Source organism: Pelodiscus sinensis, chromosome 22 (genome assembly GCF_049634645.1).
Source record: "Pelodiscus sinensis isolate JC-2024 chromosome 22, ASM4963464v1, whole genome shotgun sequence".
NCBI classification, from domain to species: Eukaryota; Metazoa; Chordata; order Testudines; family Trionychidae; genus Pelodiscus; species Pelodiscus sinensis.
The window spans coordinates 11,378,387-11,394,562 of NC_134732.1; the positions used below are offsets into that span (position 1 = coordinate 11,378,387).

The 16,176-nt window shown below is 48.2% G+C and overlaps 2 protein-coding genes across 5 annotated transcripts in view; one reads left to right on the top strand and one right to left on the bottom strand.

Moving 5' to 3' along the window:
• Positions 1-2,187, top strand: part of CIZ1 (CDKN1A interacting zinc finger protein 1) — a 26,305-nt gene extending 24,118 nt beyond the window's left edge. The window contains exon 16 of the mRNA XM_075905639.1: positions 1,456-2,187. Within this exon, the coding sequence (XP_075761754.1) occupies positions 1,456-2,043 (588 nt within the window). The 3' untranslated portion in view covers positions 2,044-2,187. The remainder of the gene's footprint in view (positions 1-1,455) is intronic.
• Positions 2,066-16,176, bottom strand: part of BBLN (bublin coiled coil protein) — a 14,639-nt gene continuing 528 nt past the window's right edge. The window contains exons 2-4 of one of the 4 annotated variants that reach the window (XR_012897191.1): positions 11,916-12,595; positions 8,328-8,424; positions 7,153-8,035 (exon numbers count right to left, since the gene is read on the bottom strand). Coding sequence is in view for 3 of the 4 variants with exons in the window: in XM_075905640.1 (XP_075761755.1) it covers positions 7,868-8,035; positions 8,328-8,662; positions 11,916-12,003 (591 nt within the window). In the remaining variant the exon portion in view is untranslated. Of the gene's footprint in view, positions 4,298-7,152; positions 8,036-8,327; positions 8,663-11,915; positions 12,596-16,176 lie in introns of those variants that run through there. The other 3 variants (XM_075905641.1, XM_075905640.1, XM_075905642.1) reach the window with 3 other exon arrangements.

Below are 16,176 nucleotides of genomic sequence, written 5' to 3' on the forward strand. Positions count from 1 at the left end.
AAACACCATCAGGCTGTTAGCAGCAGGTGCTGATCAGAATAACTCTGGTACTGAGTGTGTATTGAGTTCACTTTGAGTGCATGAGATGTTTCTGGCTGTTCAGTATAACTGAATATTTTTCACTTAAGCGTGTCTACACAGCAGAGACAATTGGCCTTTTACCTGTTTCACCTCATGCAGAATGGGCTCTCCTCCTCAGGCACCAGGAGCTTGAGCAGGTACAAACACTTGAAATGGCTGACCTAAAAAATTAAGACTTCCTAAGCCTCCATCTGCTTCTCTACCGTGCTACCAAAAGCAGGAGCTGCATTGAGTGCTATTTGAAGAGCAACAAGAGTTGTACATATTCTCTAGGAGCCAGGAAAGACCACAGGAAGGACTTACCTTTTGTTCTCCATGTCAAATGGCTAATACAGCCCCTTCAATGGCCACGTACGATCGTGCTTGCTGATACTGTTGGGTTCAGTGCAAGCCCCTTGTTCTAGGGCTTAAGTTTAGAATTGCCAATCACTTTCATGTCTGTGGAAGAGAAGGAACCTCGTGCTGTTCACTTACTCACATGTGTAAGTAAAGCCCCCAGACTGACTAATTGTGGCTTAGGCTGTCAGTTGTACTTCTGTAGGTTAGTTCCACATGGCTTGTGTGTACTGCATTTCTGAAGTTGCAGTGACAACTTTAACCTCCTTGCTAGTCTCGGTTTGGGTACCAGTCAAGTAAGTCATTTTGCTGACAATTATAGAGCCTAAATTCACAATCTACCGAATGTCTGAGCACTCTTGTGGGGATATGTGCTGCTCAAAATACCCTCTTAGAAACATCCCCTTAAACATGATTTTACGGAATACTTTTTCTCCAACCTTGATGCTCTTGAATAAGAAGCACAAAGTGAATGAGCCAACAGATTGACTGCATTGCTTAAATGAGTGAAGTGCAAAAGGAAACACAGTCATTTCACTGTGTTAATCTGCAGCAAAACGTGTTAGTCTAATTATTTTCCCTTTGAGTGCAAGCAACCATTAGTCTCCTGTGCCTGGAGGGTGAGATTACATGTTTCCTGACCATCATCCCCACAGTCAGTCAGTTGTACAGATTCAGTTGGTAGTTGGGATAAGAGTTTTCTTGCTTTCACTTACTCAACTGACTATTTAGATTTATCCTGTCAGAGACAGATTAACAATGGTCAAAGGCTGGTTCTAGAGCCTTATCCCCACTGTCACTATCTAATCCTCAAGAACAAATAAAACCTTAATACTAGCACTTTTCTCCTCTCCAGTAGCTAACCAACCCATACTTGTATTACAAGGCCTTCCCTCAAGAGCCATAGAGTTGTGCTTTGTTTGGAGACTAGGCCAGCCATTACAGTCTGTCACTGTCTTTTGTGCAGGTTCCTCCTGGATTAGCTGAAACTGTCTGGTCTCACCCCAGTTATCACTCATATGCTTTTCCTTTGCACAGAAATACAAAGCAGCAAGGCAGTGTGCTACAGCAGCATCCATGGAGACCTCTCTGTGCTCACCGGGCTCTGGTTTTCAGTCACCTGATGTCCAGCAGCAGCCCCCGGCTGTTAAGACAGAAGATGAAGCTGAGACCGTGAATACCCATCACGTCCCAGGAGAGGAAATTACAGAATTATTGGCATTAAAAGAACAAGCCTCCATGTCTCTAGAGAATAAGAGTGAGCTGGGCCCCTCTGGGAGAAGGGCTGAAAGCCCAGCCAGTGAGACTGATATATGTGGAGCCCTGGTCATAGAGGAGGAAGGAAGTCAGGATGAGAGTAGCAAGTCCCCCACCACTAGTGAAGACTGCCTGCTCTTAGATGAAGACAAGGCCACAAGGGCATTGCTGGGACACAGTGTAGCACACAGACAAAGAGATGGCACATACCAAGCCCAGTACCCAATGAGTGAAGGGGATTCTGAACAGGAGGCAGCAAGCATCACAGGCCAGGAGAAAGAGGCAAATAGATGTTCTTCAGTCCCAAAAGCAGCAGCAAGTCTAACCCCAGCAGGGCGTAGACGTTCTGTTAGACGCAAACCCAGATAGAGCAGCTTTAGAGCGAGAGCCGTTTGCATACAATATTTGCTGGAAATGTTTATTTTCGGAGTCTTTTAATAGAGCAAAAAACCTTCCACTTCAATGCTGTTTTTACTTTAAAAATAAACAAACTTGGCTTTAGTGTGTCTAATATAGGATGTTGTTGGGTGTTATTTATATGGCTGGGATGTGATGGAGAGTCAGTTTTATATTGTTAAATCTCAAAGTTGCTGAAGCTGGCCTTCCTAAAGCTGAACCTCATTGCTTTAAGTAGCCAAGCCTGCGCTCAGAGGCTTCTCACCATACTAGCCAGCTACTTCCTTCTGTGCTAAGGTAGTTCCCCTTGCACATTAGTCTGAGGATAGTAAGTGATGTGAACAGAAAAACCAAAGGGAATTACACAACAAAGGGAAATGTCAGCCCCATGAACATAATTTGTGCCCTTTCATAACATGTTCTCTCACAAATCAGTGCACTAGACAACAGGATAGCTTAGGACCCAGTTTCAGACTAGAACATGAAAACTGCTCAGACTGTCTACACGACAGAGTTTTTCCAGGAGACCAGAGGTATTCTGGAAAAATCTGCTACGTCCAGGGAACGTGTCTGCTCTTCTGAATTTTTTTTCGCATCTCTATAAGCCTCATTTTACAAGGAAGGAGGGATGTTCTGAAAAGGGGGTTTTCTAACATTTGGCCCAGTGTAAAGGGTCCAAATGTCGGAAAAGCCTCTTCTGGAAAAAGCTACGCAAACTACAATTTGGGTAGCTTTTTCCAGAAGAAGAGTACAGTGCTGAAGCCTCAGTCACTTCTTCATTCAGGATTTAAAGCAAGCCTGCTACTCAAATGCTTCTATGAGGGCATTCAGTTTGTTAGCATTTATAAAGAAACTTTTAATACACCATCTCTAAACTTTCAACTGTATGAACTATGACAGTCATTTCACAATGCTGGCATCAGGTCTTTCCACCAGAAGCCACAGACAAGAGCAAGGTAGTTTCATAGACTTACAGCGGTCATGCAATTTTACAAACACATTATCTCCCAGACATTCAGGATGAACTCTGTCATAACAGCATTGCTGGCTAATTCCACCCTATCACACCATGAGGCTATGATACAGCAAGGGGCCCTGACTAAGGTGCTAAAACTCTGAAGCCTCTACTAAGTCTCTAGAAGTGGTTTAAAAGCAGCTAACACCATCCCTATCCAGTAAGTAAAGTATGATGGTAGTTTACAGTGCAGTTGCATGGAAGGAGGAATAGTGGGGATTAGAAGACTGTCATTTAGCCAGTATTTCATCACAGAACTTTTGTAAACCTAACAGCACTGTAGACAACAGGGAGACTGCAGAAAAAAGTTACCTTCCCCATTTAGTCTGGAGCCAAGATGAAGCCTCTGCTTGCCATAGATCTCCAGAGCAGTAAAGCTTAAAAGTCCAGTTTACTAGGGGAGAAGAGGCTGTGAGGTAGAATTCTGGACACTTTTCAAGGGCAGACTTAGCCATGCAGGAGAACAGCTACTACTTTCCTTTGTTCCTGAACTGTGACCAAAGAGGCCTGGACATGAATGCCCACACTTGCAGCATGGGCATCCCATTCCCCCTTCTAATGGGAACAATAAGTTCAGATCTTGAGCTATGCTTGGGAGCTGGAAATATTGACTCCCCATTTATCCCCCTAACCAACGTATTTGCTGATGCACCATCAGTAACACAGAAAACATGACACACGCAGAAGGACAGAACATTTAACCACTGGGTGAAAATGCACAACAGGAAATACCTTTTCTAGTCAATTTAACATTAAACTAGTGGAGGTCCCATTAGAAGCAAGTATCAGGGATAGCCTGATGGAGCAGGTCCACATATCTGCCAAAACAATGAGAAATCCTGTGGCACCTTAGAGACTAACATTTATTTGGGCGTAAGCTTTCATGGGCATCTAATGAAGTGGGTTTTTACCCAGGAAAGCTTATGTCCAGATAAATCTGTTAGTCTCTAAGGTGCCACGGGACTCATTGCTCCACTAGAAGTACCAATTATTTGAGTTTGTGTCCAGCAAACAGAGAGAACTAAACATCTGCATGTGGTCCCTGCACATCTTGCATGTTCTGTCCTTCACTCTGCTGCTGGAACTCCAGACGAGTCTGACGGTTGGATTCCAGCAGCTCCTTCAAACGGGCATGCAGGTGGTCATTCTTCTCCTCCAGGTGATCCAAACAGGAGTTGATCTGGTCCAGCATTGAGTTTATTGCTGCATATTCTAAAAGAAAAAATATTCTGAATTTAAATTCTTGTACTGCCACCATGTATTCTGAGAAGTATCGGGCAAATATACCTCAGAACACACACGTCTTCTCTGTAGATAATGTCAAATATACTGTGAAACAGTCTGTGGGAAACTGGATAGTTCAGGGGATTGGTAATGTGATACAGGGTGTTTCACCTCAGTGCCACAGGCCATGCAGTAAGTGGTTATCTGACAGCTGTTTGGTTTTGGTCAAGTAAGTGGTTGGGCTCTGGCAGCTCCCACTAGACAGGGATCCATGTTGTAAGAGGGCAGAATAAATAACTGAATTAATCTCTTCACCCACCCTAAAGGTGGCCTTACTTAATCAGGATACAGGCACTTTGAGAGGGTGCTGTTGAGAAACTTACCACAGAAAGGGTACAGCACAGAGAGTGTAACCTCCAGAGCTGCTAGTCTAGGACTTGGCATGTGAAAATCTGGAGGAGTTCCAGAACATCACAGCAGCTGATGTGATAGGGTAGGAGTAGAGGAAGAAAGGAACACTGCACTGGAGTCCCTTTGGGTATGTCTAGACTACCGCGTTTTGTCGACGGAAGTTTTGTTGACAGATACTGTCGACAAAACTTCCGTCGACAAAGAGCGTCCAGACACATTGAGTTCTGTCGACAAAGCAAGCTGCTTTGTCGACAGAACTCCGTAGTCTGGACGCAATGTTACAGGTAATAACACCTTCTGTCGACAGAGTTCTGTCGACAGAAGGTGTTATGCCTCGTAAAATGAGGTATACCGGTGTCGACAAAACTGCTGAGTTCTGTCGACGTTATGTCGACAGAACTCAGCGGTAGTGTAGATGCTGGTATAGTTTTGTCGACAAAAGTCCACTTTTGTCGACAAAACTGGGTAGTCTAGACACACCCTTTGAAGGAGGTGAAGAGAAAGGTCTCAAGGTCCTCAGGGAAAAAGTAACCAGAGGGATGAATGTGGAACAAACTTCCATAAACAGAATTTAGCCCCTTAATTTCTGATGTTCTTAACCCAGGTCTCAATAGTGCAGAGATTACATAGATCTTGCTTTACCAATTCACACAATACTAGGAAGCAAGGATTAATTGTAAGCCACCTTGCAGGATTTGTGCACCATGTTATATAGCCAGCACAAGCCAGGTCCAACAGGCCATTCAAACCTACTTGTCAGGCTGCTGCTTGCAAGAGTTACGGGAGTGGGGGGGAACCCTCACACCAAGCCCCGAATAAAAGGAAGAATGATACACTCATATACCTACCTACAAAGAAAATTCTATAATTAAAGCCTCAGGAAGAGCCACTGATTTCACTTCACAAACCCAGGTCAAAGTTCGCATGGGAAGATTTTTAGTGTTCTAGACCAGTGGTCCCCAACACGGTGCCCGCAAGCGCCATGGTGCCCGCTGGGACATTTATGCACGCCCGCTGACTGACCAGGGCCAGCCCAAGCCATTCTTGCGCCCCGGGCGCCCAGCGCATATGCAGCCCTGCCCCCAGGTGCCCAGCAGCCCCAAAAGGTTGGGGACCATTGTTCTAGACCAATCCTGCTGAACACGGCATGGAACAGCACCAACCAGTCCTCAGACTGCACTGTTCAGAATACTAGACCACTGTTTGAATGGGACTTCTCTGTGGCTTTCACTCAAGCTATGTCTACACTACAAGGTTTTTGCGCAAAAATGGCCGTTTTTGTGCAAAACCCACAGAGCATCCACACCTCAAGCGTGCTTTTGAGCAAGAAAACCTAGTCAATTGACAGAACAGAGAGCTTTTTGCAATGTAGGTATACCTCCTTCTACGAGTCATAACTCCTTTTTGCGCTACAGCTCTTGCACAAAAAGGCAAGTGTGGACGCTCCGGAGGGGTTTTTGTGCAAGAATTGACCTGCGGGGGAAAAAATGGTAGCCTCTTGGCCACTCTGGCCAAGTCAAGCACAACTCTATAGTTCCTGTGTGCTGGCTGCCTTTAAAGCCACAACCACCCTGCATAAGCCTTGTGGCTGGAAATTGCCCAGAGCAGGTGCCTTCACCACACCGCTCTGCTTCAGCCACAAATGGCCTCTCAGCAAGCTCCCCAAAACCCCCCCGGCCCTTCAGAGACCAGCCACAGGGGTCACAGGATCCCCCCTAGGGGAACCAAAAGGCATGCCCCCACCTGGAGTGGTCCTGAAATTGCCACCCTCTTTGAGTTGTGGGGCGAGGAGGCGTCCCTGCAGGATCCCCAGGCCAAGTGCCTCAACACAGAGATCTTCTCCCGCATGGCCATATCCCGGGCAGAGCGAGGTCACCCTGCCCGGACCATGGAACAAGTCCAAGCAAAGGTGAAAGAGCTCCGTCGGGTATGTAAAGGCCAGGGAGCGCAGGGTGCACTCAGGGGCAGGACCCCACACCTGCCCCTACTATAGGGAACTCCACCACATCCTGGAGGGGTTGGGGTGGGGAGAAACCCTCTTCCCCCTCCATCATGGTGGACACTGGGCTGGAAGAGCCTGTACTCCAACATCCGGAGCCTGTCCCCCGAGACGGAGGACCAGGACAGTGGGACTGTCACCCTGTCCCTGGAGCCAGTCCCTGCCAGCCTGGACATCTCCCAGGCCTTTGCCCCCTCCCAAGTGATGCCTATGGCCCTTTCTCTCTCCAACCCTGACCCAGCTGCAGATGACCCTCCTGCCCAACCCTTTCTGGTCCCCAGACCCACCCAACCCTGAACACTTCCCCGCACTCAAGGTGGCAGAGCAGGCCGCCCCACTAATAATCCGAATCCTGATCTCCCCCTCCCAGTCCAGACATCTTCCCTCCTCCTGCCCCCCTTCTCTTGATGTTGAATAAAAAAATAAATAAATAAAAATAAAAAAAGACTCATCTGTTTGGTTTGAAAACAAAATGTGTTTATTGGCAGGTCAGGGAAGGGACAAGGAGAGAGCAGAAAGGCAGAAGCCCCTGTTGGAGAGGCTCTGGGGACAATTACTGGGGGGCCTCAGTCCACCCTCAGGGCTTCCCAGATGACACCCCAGAACAGATAGACCTGGCGGGTGGTGGCTGTCCAGGGAAGCTTAAATGCATGGCCCTCGTGGCCATCCTCTGCCACCCACCCCGGGAGGAAGGCCTCCCCCTTGCGCTCCACAATATTGTGGAGCACACAGCACGATGCAACCACCTCAGGGATATTGCGCTCCCTGACGACCAGGTGGGTGAGGAGGCAGCGGAACCGTCCCTTGAGACACCCGAAGGCGAACTCCACCTGCATCCGGGCTCAGTTGAGGCGGGCATTGAACAGAGGCAGGTCCTTGCTGGGATCCAGGTGGCCGGTGTAGGGTTTCATTAGCCATGGCATGAGTGGGTATGCCACATTCCCCTCTATGCACACTGGCATGTTGTGCCAATCCACTGCAAAGTCCCAGTGGGGAAAAAGTGCCCGCTTCCAGCTTGGTGCACAGGCTGGAATTACGGAAAACTTGGGCATCGTGTGCCCTGCCCAACCACCCCATATAAATGTCTATAAAGTGGCCCCAGTGGTCCACAAGGGCCTGCAGGACTACTGAGAAGCAGCCCTTTCTGTTTATAAACTGAACTGCTTGATGTTCCAGGGCCCGGATGGGGATATGCGTGCCACTGATAACTCCGCGCAGTTGGGGAACCCCAGGACAGCAAATCCGCCCATGGTTGCATCCAGGTCTTGGAGCCGGATGACTCTGCGCAGCAGCAAGGAGTTGATGGCCCTCATGACCTGCAGAAGGAGACAAAGAAACACACAGAACAGAGAATGAAAGAGGGGTACTGTGAGCCCTTGGGAGGTGGCCATCCTCCCCTGCCCCCCCAAACCCTAGGAGCCCACCCCCTACGAGCCCGTGACACCCGCTCCGGCAGCAGGGCTGTGTGAGGGAGGGACTGCACAAGCCACCATGGCTAGGTCTTTCCCCCCACCCTCAGTCCATCCCCTACAGTCGCAAGCCTCCCCCTTATCCAGCACCATCCCCCCCACCCTCCCCGGCAGGGACTGCAGCCCGCGAGCTCCTTACCTGCATCAGGATGGCCCTGACGGTGGACTTCCCCACCCCAAACTGACCGATAGCTGTCTGGGGTGGCCAGCTTCCAGAGGGCAATAGCGACACGCTGCTGGACGGGGAGGGCGGGTGAGAGTCAGGCACAGAGCTTGAGGAAGGTGGCCTTGTACATTCTAAAGTTGTGCAGCCTTTGCTGGTCCCACCTCTCCAAACTGGTCTCCAGCCTCCAGACCCTCCTGGATATGATGGGGTGCGGCAGCCAGACCGGAGCAGTCGCAGCCACACAGAAGGACACAAAAAGAAGTTCAGTGTCCACATCCAGCAGGGACAAGTAGGCTGCTGGAATCTTGCTGCAAATACAGCAGCATGGCCGTGTGGAGCCGTCACATGCCCAAGGAGAGCTCAGGCTCCATGGCAAACAACAAAAGGCAAAAAGCTGCGTCGGCCCCAAAAAGCACAGGGCAGACACAGCAGGCACTGCTGAGGCTTAGCTTTGCCAAAGAGGCTAGGAAGCAGGCAGCAGAACAGAGAAGCGGCTTTCCAGGTATGTCCCTTTAAGTGCACATCTCTGGAGGGCTCTGGCAACAGCACTCAAGAGCAACTGGTGACCTCTAGCCCGGTTAGAACCAGATCCGGGTGGCTTTTATATGCAGGAGAGCGTCCAACAGTGTGGATGCTCCCTTGCGCAAAAGCGCATCACAAAAACCGCATCTATCCCACAGCTGAAAGCAATTAATGCAGTACTTTAATTTAAATTTAGAATAATATAATATCAGGATTATTCCCAAGACTGGAATGCATGGGGTTAGGAAACAGTGCAGTCCCTGCCTCCAAACTGGGAGGGCTTTGCGGGACAGGCCAAGAGGTGTGATAGATTATTTAGCAAGCCATTAGACCTCAGGACTTTCCACTTAAAGCCAACTATAGAGATACCTGGTACAAAAACGATCAGCAGCTTCTAATGAGATGAGTGATTTTATGAGGAAACATCCTTGACATCTTCAGAATCTAGTTATAAACTGAATGAACAGCTCAGGTGGACCTAGCGGAAAGAATCTCTTAAGGCCAGTGGATAGTCCATAAAGCTCAAATTCCCAAAGAAACTGTCATAGAAGATTATTTGGCTAAGCATCTCTTTTCCCTTAGCAGCCAGAGGAACATCTGAAATAGGATAGTGTCTTCCTAGCTAGTAATTAGTTATTTGTACTGGCACTTCCCACAACAGTGTGATGAAAAACCTTTTTAGTCCTAGAAGTCTTCAGGGATTTTTTCAGGAAAGATGCTCTTAACTTTTCTGTTAGAAGTCACCACATTGGGTAGTTTGTGGGGTAAGGATGTTAAAGACTAGTCGACTATCCAATAAGCAAATCCATAAGCATTTGCTTATCAGATAGTTTGACTAGTTGATAGGCACTTCCACATTCCTCCTTTGAAATGTACAAGAGCCTCCATTCGGGGCTCTTGTACATTTCAAAGGAGGAATGCGAAACTCTGTGTACAGCCCGGGGCCAGCAGGAAGTCCCGCTGACTCTGGGCTGCACGCTGATGCCTTCTTTGAAATGCACAAGAGTCCCCAGTGGTGGCTCTTGTGCATTTCAAAGCCATGGAGCCCGGGATCAGCAGGGGACTCCCCAGCTGATCCTGGGTTCCCCGTGGCATTTCCTGGGGAGCCCCTTTGAATCGTGCAGATGTGTGGTTCAAAGGGACAGCCACTGCACAGCCGTGCGATTCAAAGGGGTAGCTGCCTGCAGCCCAGGGTGAGCTGGGGACTCTCCAGCTGATCCCATGCTCCCCTGGCATTTCCCCAGAACCTGGGGGCTGGGAGCTGACCCCAGGGTCCTGGGAAATACTGCATGGAGCTCAGGATCTGCTGGGGACAGTGCCCATCAACTAGTCGATGGAAATTCCATTGACTAGTCAATTAACCACATTTTAACATCCTTAGTGTGGGGTGCTTTAGTCTTATGGAATCATAGAAATGTAGGTCCGAAAGGGTCTTCGTTAAGTCATCAGGCCCAGCCCCCTGCACTATGGCAGGACCACATAAACCTAAACTATCCCTGAAAGGTGATTTTTATGCTCCCCTCCCCCCTGGGAAGTGCTCTCCAGAGCTTGAAGACACTTCTAGTTAAGAAGTTTTTCCTAATATCTAACCTTATTTTCCCTTGCTTCAAATTAAGACTATTCCTCCTTGTCCTACCTTTAATAGACTGTAGAAAAGTTGATCACTATTCTTTGATATCAACCTTTGACATCTGTCAAGACTTATGCCTCCCCTCAGCTTTCTTTTCTTAAGGTTAAACATGCCCAGTTTTTCTTTAAAAACCCCCCACTTTCCTCAGAGGTCAAATTTTTAAGGCATTTATCATTTGTTGCTCTCTAGAATCACTCCCAATTTGTCCACAGTGTTGCAAAGGTGTGGGGCCCAGAACTGGGCACAGCACTTCAAGGGAGACCTCACGGGTGCTGCTGACTGGGACAATTATTTCCTGTCACAGAAGATTCCTGTTAATATACTCTGGAATGATAGCTCTTTTTGCAGCTCTATCGCATGATTAACTAGTAGTCAGTTCGTGATCTGCTATAACCCCGATTTTTTAGCAGTACTAATATCTAGTTAGTTCTTCCCCATTTTGTTATTGTGCATTTGATTTTTTTTCTTACTAAGTGAAATGTATTTATTGTTATTTAATTTATTCTTGTTGAATACAGACCAATTCTCCAATTTGTCAAGGTTATTTTGCATTCCAATCCTATCCTCCAAAATGCTAGCAGCCCCTCTGAGTTTGTTGCTCATCCACAAAATGTATAAACATACTCTCCATTCCACTAGCCAAATCATTAATGAAAATATTTAACGCCAGGCCAAAGACTGACTCCTGAAGAGCCCCCACCAAATACTCCCTTCCAAAAGAAAATTAGATTGGTTTGGCGGGATAGAACAAATCCATGCTGGCTAATAACAGTATTTTTCCAAAGTATCAAAAAAGGCTGATAAGGCTATAAGTCCCCAGGTACTTTTTAAAGAGAAGTACTATATGTTTGCCTTTGTCCAATCTTATAAAGATCATTGATGTTTTAGGAGCTCTCAAAGATACTTGTGAAGGGTTTGGATATTGCTTAGTTTAGAGGCTAGTAGCCTACTATGAATTTCATCAGGCCCTTCTGGACTTGAATATTTCTAAACTTATCTACATATTTGTAACCTGCCGTTTCCTATTTTGGCTTGCAATCCTTCCCCTTTATGAACATTAGCTGTGTTGAGGATCTGATGGTGATGAGAGGAAGCCTACGGGGTGGGTCTGTAGCTCCCCTAGAGAGGGGGTGATGGGACCAGGGGGTCGGGAGATCAATAGCTCACCCCAGGTGTGAGTGGGGGGGCTGGGGGATCCATAGCTCGCCCCAGGTGTGTGTGGGGGGGCTGGGGGATCCATAGCTCACCCCAGGTGTGTGTGGGGGGCCTGGGGGATCCATAGCTCGCCCCATGTAGGGGTGTCGAAGCGGGAGGGGGGGGCGATGCTGAGAGCAGAAGGAATCGGGGCGGGGCCCGGGGCTCCACAAGGGGGGGGGTTCTGGGAGGATTCACAGCCGCGTTCCTCTTACCTGTCTCCCCGAAGCCGTCATCGTCCCCCTCCTCGCCCCGCCCGACGCTGCCCGCAGGCACGTGCGGCTCCCCGTTCGGCCCCGACATGCCGCCACCGCCGCGCGCGCCCGCCCGGCCCTGCTGCCAGACCGGACCCAAGACACAGCCGGACTCGCTCAGAACCGGCTGCAAGAAAGCCCCGCCCCTTACCCGGCTGGAACAGCGTAACTTGCCGCCCCTAACCCGAAGAAGGCGGGGCTTGCGTTGACCTAGCCACTAGGAAGCGTCAGCGGGAGCCTAAGGCGGGGCTATTGGGGAGTGACGTCCTTCCTAGCCCCGCCTGGCCCAGTGGTAAAGTCTATAGTTTTGGGCAAAGAGAGGCTGACCAAACAGCGCGGGCGGGCGGATTCTAGCTGGGGGGGGGGTGCCTGTCTAGGTAGCCTGAGATCCCACCCTAACCCTCCGTGAACGCTAGTGATCCCCCCCTCGTGCCCACGCTCTGCAGTCATCGCAGAGGGATTTGCAGCGCGGATTTTACATGGGTGTAACAAATACTCGGCGAACGCAGGAGAGTATCTGCAGAAATCCAGTGTGACCTTGAGGAGGAAAGGTTCACACAGCCCGCAGAGCGTCCCGTCAGAGCTTAGGCCGGTGTGTCCCCGTGAAAACTAAGCGCCACAGCTTCATTTTTGGTTGCCACCTGCTTGAGAAAATATGCAGATCAGACGTTATGCCCAGAAACAATCCCGCAGATCCAATCAATCAAGTGGACTAATCTGTCAGCTGCTCACAGGTCATTTTAGGAACAGAAAACGTGTTGAATAAATTATTCACATCCCTTTGCTTTGTTATCCCCTTCTGCAGTGTGTTAGGCCCTAGAGAATTGGGCCTAGGGTGGTTATGCTAAGACAGACAGAGAAAAGTCCAGCAAAGGGTTCTGGGTAGTCCCTGAACAAAATTTGAGACATGAGTTGAGCAAGGGCATGAGACAAGCGAACAGCTGCATTTTTGTACTTGCTGAGCTGAACAGCTTGCTTAAGGAACTGATAAGAAAACTCCCCGTCTCCTCGTTGTCTGGTACTCGCCTTCTGTCTTAATAAGAAAGTTGCTAATGTATCAAGGCCACCTTGTATAGTTGGCAAGGTATGCACCCATGCTAGAAGTTTCTAACTAACAAAGGGGGGTGGGTTGCTTAAGTAAATAGTCTATGACGTGTCGGAACTGTCTATATAACCCTACTTGCTATAGAAATCGGGGGCTGGTTCTTGGTAGAGACGGGCTGCTCTCTATTGTCTATTGCTCTTCAATAAAGAGCTTTGTGATTAGACCTTGCTGGTGTTGCCTGTCTCTTTGCGGTCAGACAACGAACTGAAGCCGTCTGGGTTAGAAGTCCCCGACAAGTGGTTTTCTTTAAAACCTTTTTAATCCGTCTATACTAATCATCTCTGTTTATTACATGTAGATTTATTCTGTATAAGTTAGTTTTAGGAGATATGTTCGCCTGCATAGAGCCTTTATTTGGAAGATCTTTAAGCACTTTGTAAATATTCATTAGCTCCTATAAGGTAATTTTATAGATGGCCCTACAGAGGATGGTGGCTGATTGCCAAGATCACACATTGAGGCAGTGACTAAACCCCAGGCAGGGTTCTTGTCACTCTGCCTTGCCACTAAAGCACACAGTTCCTTCCAGTTTTTATTGATCCAATTAGTTAATGGTTTAATTCATTGGCTCTCAAACTTTTTGGTCCACAGCCCAACCCACTCACCACAAACTTACATGGACCACCAGCCAACCACCCATGTTGACAAAATGGGTGCAAGAGCATGGGAGTCTGGTAGAGAGGTTAAGTTCAGGAGCAGGCTGGGGGGTCTGGTCATGAGGTTGGGTGCAGGAGCAGGTTGAGGGTGAGGGTCTGGTGCAAAGGTTATAGACAACCACCTAACCTCAGGATGATTCTTACCAACAACCACAGGACATTCCATACTAATACCAACCCTGGAACTTTCCCTTGCAACAAACCCCATTGCCAGCTTTGTCCACATATTTATTCTGCTGACACCATCATTGGACCTAACCATTTCAGTTATAAGATCAAGAACACATATTCTTGCTCATCCAGAAATATAATTTATGCCATCATGTGCCAACAGTGTTGTCTGCTATGTATATTGGACAAACTTCTCAGGCACTTTGCCAAAGAATCAATGCACACAACACAGACATCAGACTGTTTCACAAAGAAAAAACAGTTTCTTGCCATTTCAACCAGAATGGGCATTGTCTCAATGACCTGATTACCTGCATCCTGCTTCAAAGAGATTTTAACACAAGACTTCAAAGAGAAGCCTCTGAACTGTCATTCATGCTTAAATTTGACACTTTACCAATGGGCCTTAACAAAGGCTAACTATCTTACCCATTACAAAGATAGCGTTCCCGATTATCACCTCTAATATCATTATCTCATAGACATTAACCCCCCACCCCACCCTGCCTCTGTTCTAAAATCTGATTTGTCTATTTTATATGTGTTCACTTTTTTTGATTGTATCCCTTTGGTATATATGGTCGTGCCAATTTTCTTCCACAATTTGATCTGAGGAAGTGGGTCTGGCCCATGAAAGCTCATCACCTAATAAACCATCTTGTTAGTCTTTAAAGTGCTGAATAGTCCTGTCTTTTGTTTCAGCATGACCAGACTAACACGGGTACATCTCTATTACTATGGTGCGAAGTAGTGTGCAGATAGCTGGGGGTGCAGGGTTGGGATGGGATGGGAGGGGAGGATAAATAAGGGTGGGGGTACAGAGTCTAGGTGGGATGGGTGTGTGTGAAAAGGGTGAGGGGCACCTCACACCACCCACTGCCACAGCCCCCTGCTGCTCCCATTGGCCGGGATTCCTGCCAGCAGGAGCCACTTCCTCCCCTTGCGAGCCAGATTCAGTCCTCAAGGCTTGGGCTTCCCCCCACTCTTCAGTGGGAAGTTGGCACTGGTGCTCCAACCATACAGGGGTGCGTGGCTGGAGAGACTGTGGTGGGAAAAGACTGAGCCCTGAGCCTGTGGTCCACCTACAAGATGGTCATGGACCACTAGTGGTCCACAGACCACACTTTGAGAACCACTGATTTAACTGTTTCCAATAGAATAAAGTTTGTTTAAACTTGTTTTGATTTTTCCCTTTAATGATTTTAACCACAGTTAGTAGGTCACTTTCAAATCTCCTCTTTCCCTAGGACAGTGAGCACAATTTTCTCTGCCTTTCTGTATAACTAAGATTTTTTTTTTAGACTTCATGAGTCTTATGCTTCACGTGTCATGGGAAATCATATAATTATATCATTTCTTTCATTTTATAGGCTATATTGTTAGAGATGAAAATAACTTGCAATTAGGGCAGCTGTGTGTCCCTGAGCTGAACCTGGCACAAAGACTGAATTGAGGAGTTTTTCAGTTCTAATTGAGATTGAATTTTCAATACACAAGGAACCATGTCCTGACTTAACATCACAGTATGTCCTGTATCTTTCCTTAGCATAGCTTGAATGCATTCTGCTGGGTTAGGGCCCCATACTATCCCCTGCACCACCACCCAAAAGCCACCTGTGGTAAGCAGTGTCCAGCTGGAGCCTGCATTCCAAACCCTGTCCCCTGTCCTGAACCCCTCCTGCACCCCAAACTCCTGCCCTAGCTCTGAGTCCTCTTGTACCCAAATACTCATCCAGAGCCTACACCTTGAACCCCCCCGCTTCTCAATTACCTCAGCTCAGAACCCCTCTCACACTTCAAATCCTTTAGCCCAAGATCAGAATCCACATTCCCTCCCCTGCACTTCAGCCTAATAAAAGTGAGGGAGAGAGGATGGAGTGAATGGGGGTGGGGCCTCAGAAAAGGGGTGGGAAAGAGGCAGGGCAAGGGTGTTTGAGTTTGAGGTAGATCCTGAATTGCATTTAAATTAAAAAAGTGATGTGATGCTTAAAAAGTTTGGAAAGCACTGGTCTTGAGATACTAGAGGAGCATGTAGCAGTGAGAGAAATTAACAAAGCACATGGGAGGAGTAGATAAAATTAAGAGTACAGGCAGTCCCAGAGTTGCGCGGATCCGACTTATGTCGGATCCGCAGTTACGAACGGGGCTTTTCTCGCCCCGGAGAACACGGGCGTCGGGACCGCCCAGATGCGCCGCGGTCCCGCCGCCCGTGTCCTCCGGGGCGAGAAAAGCTGCTCCGCGTCTCCCTGGTCTGCTGGGGAGGAGGCCCCCAGCAGACCAGGGAGACGTG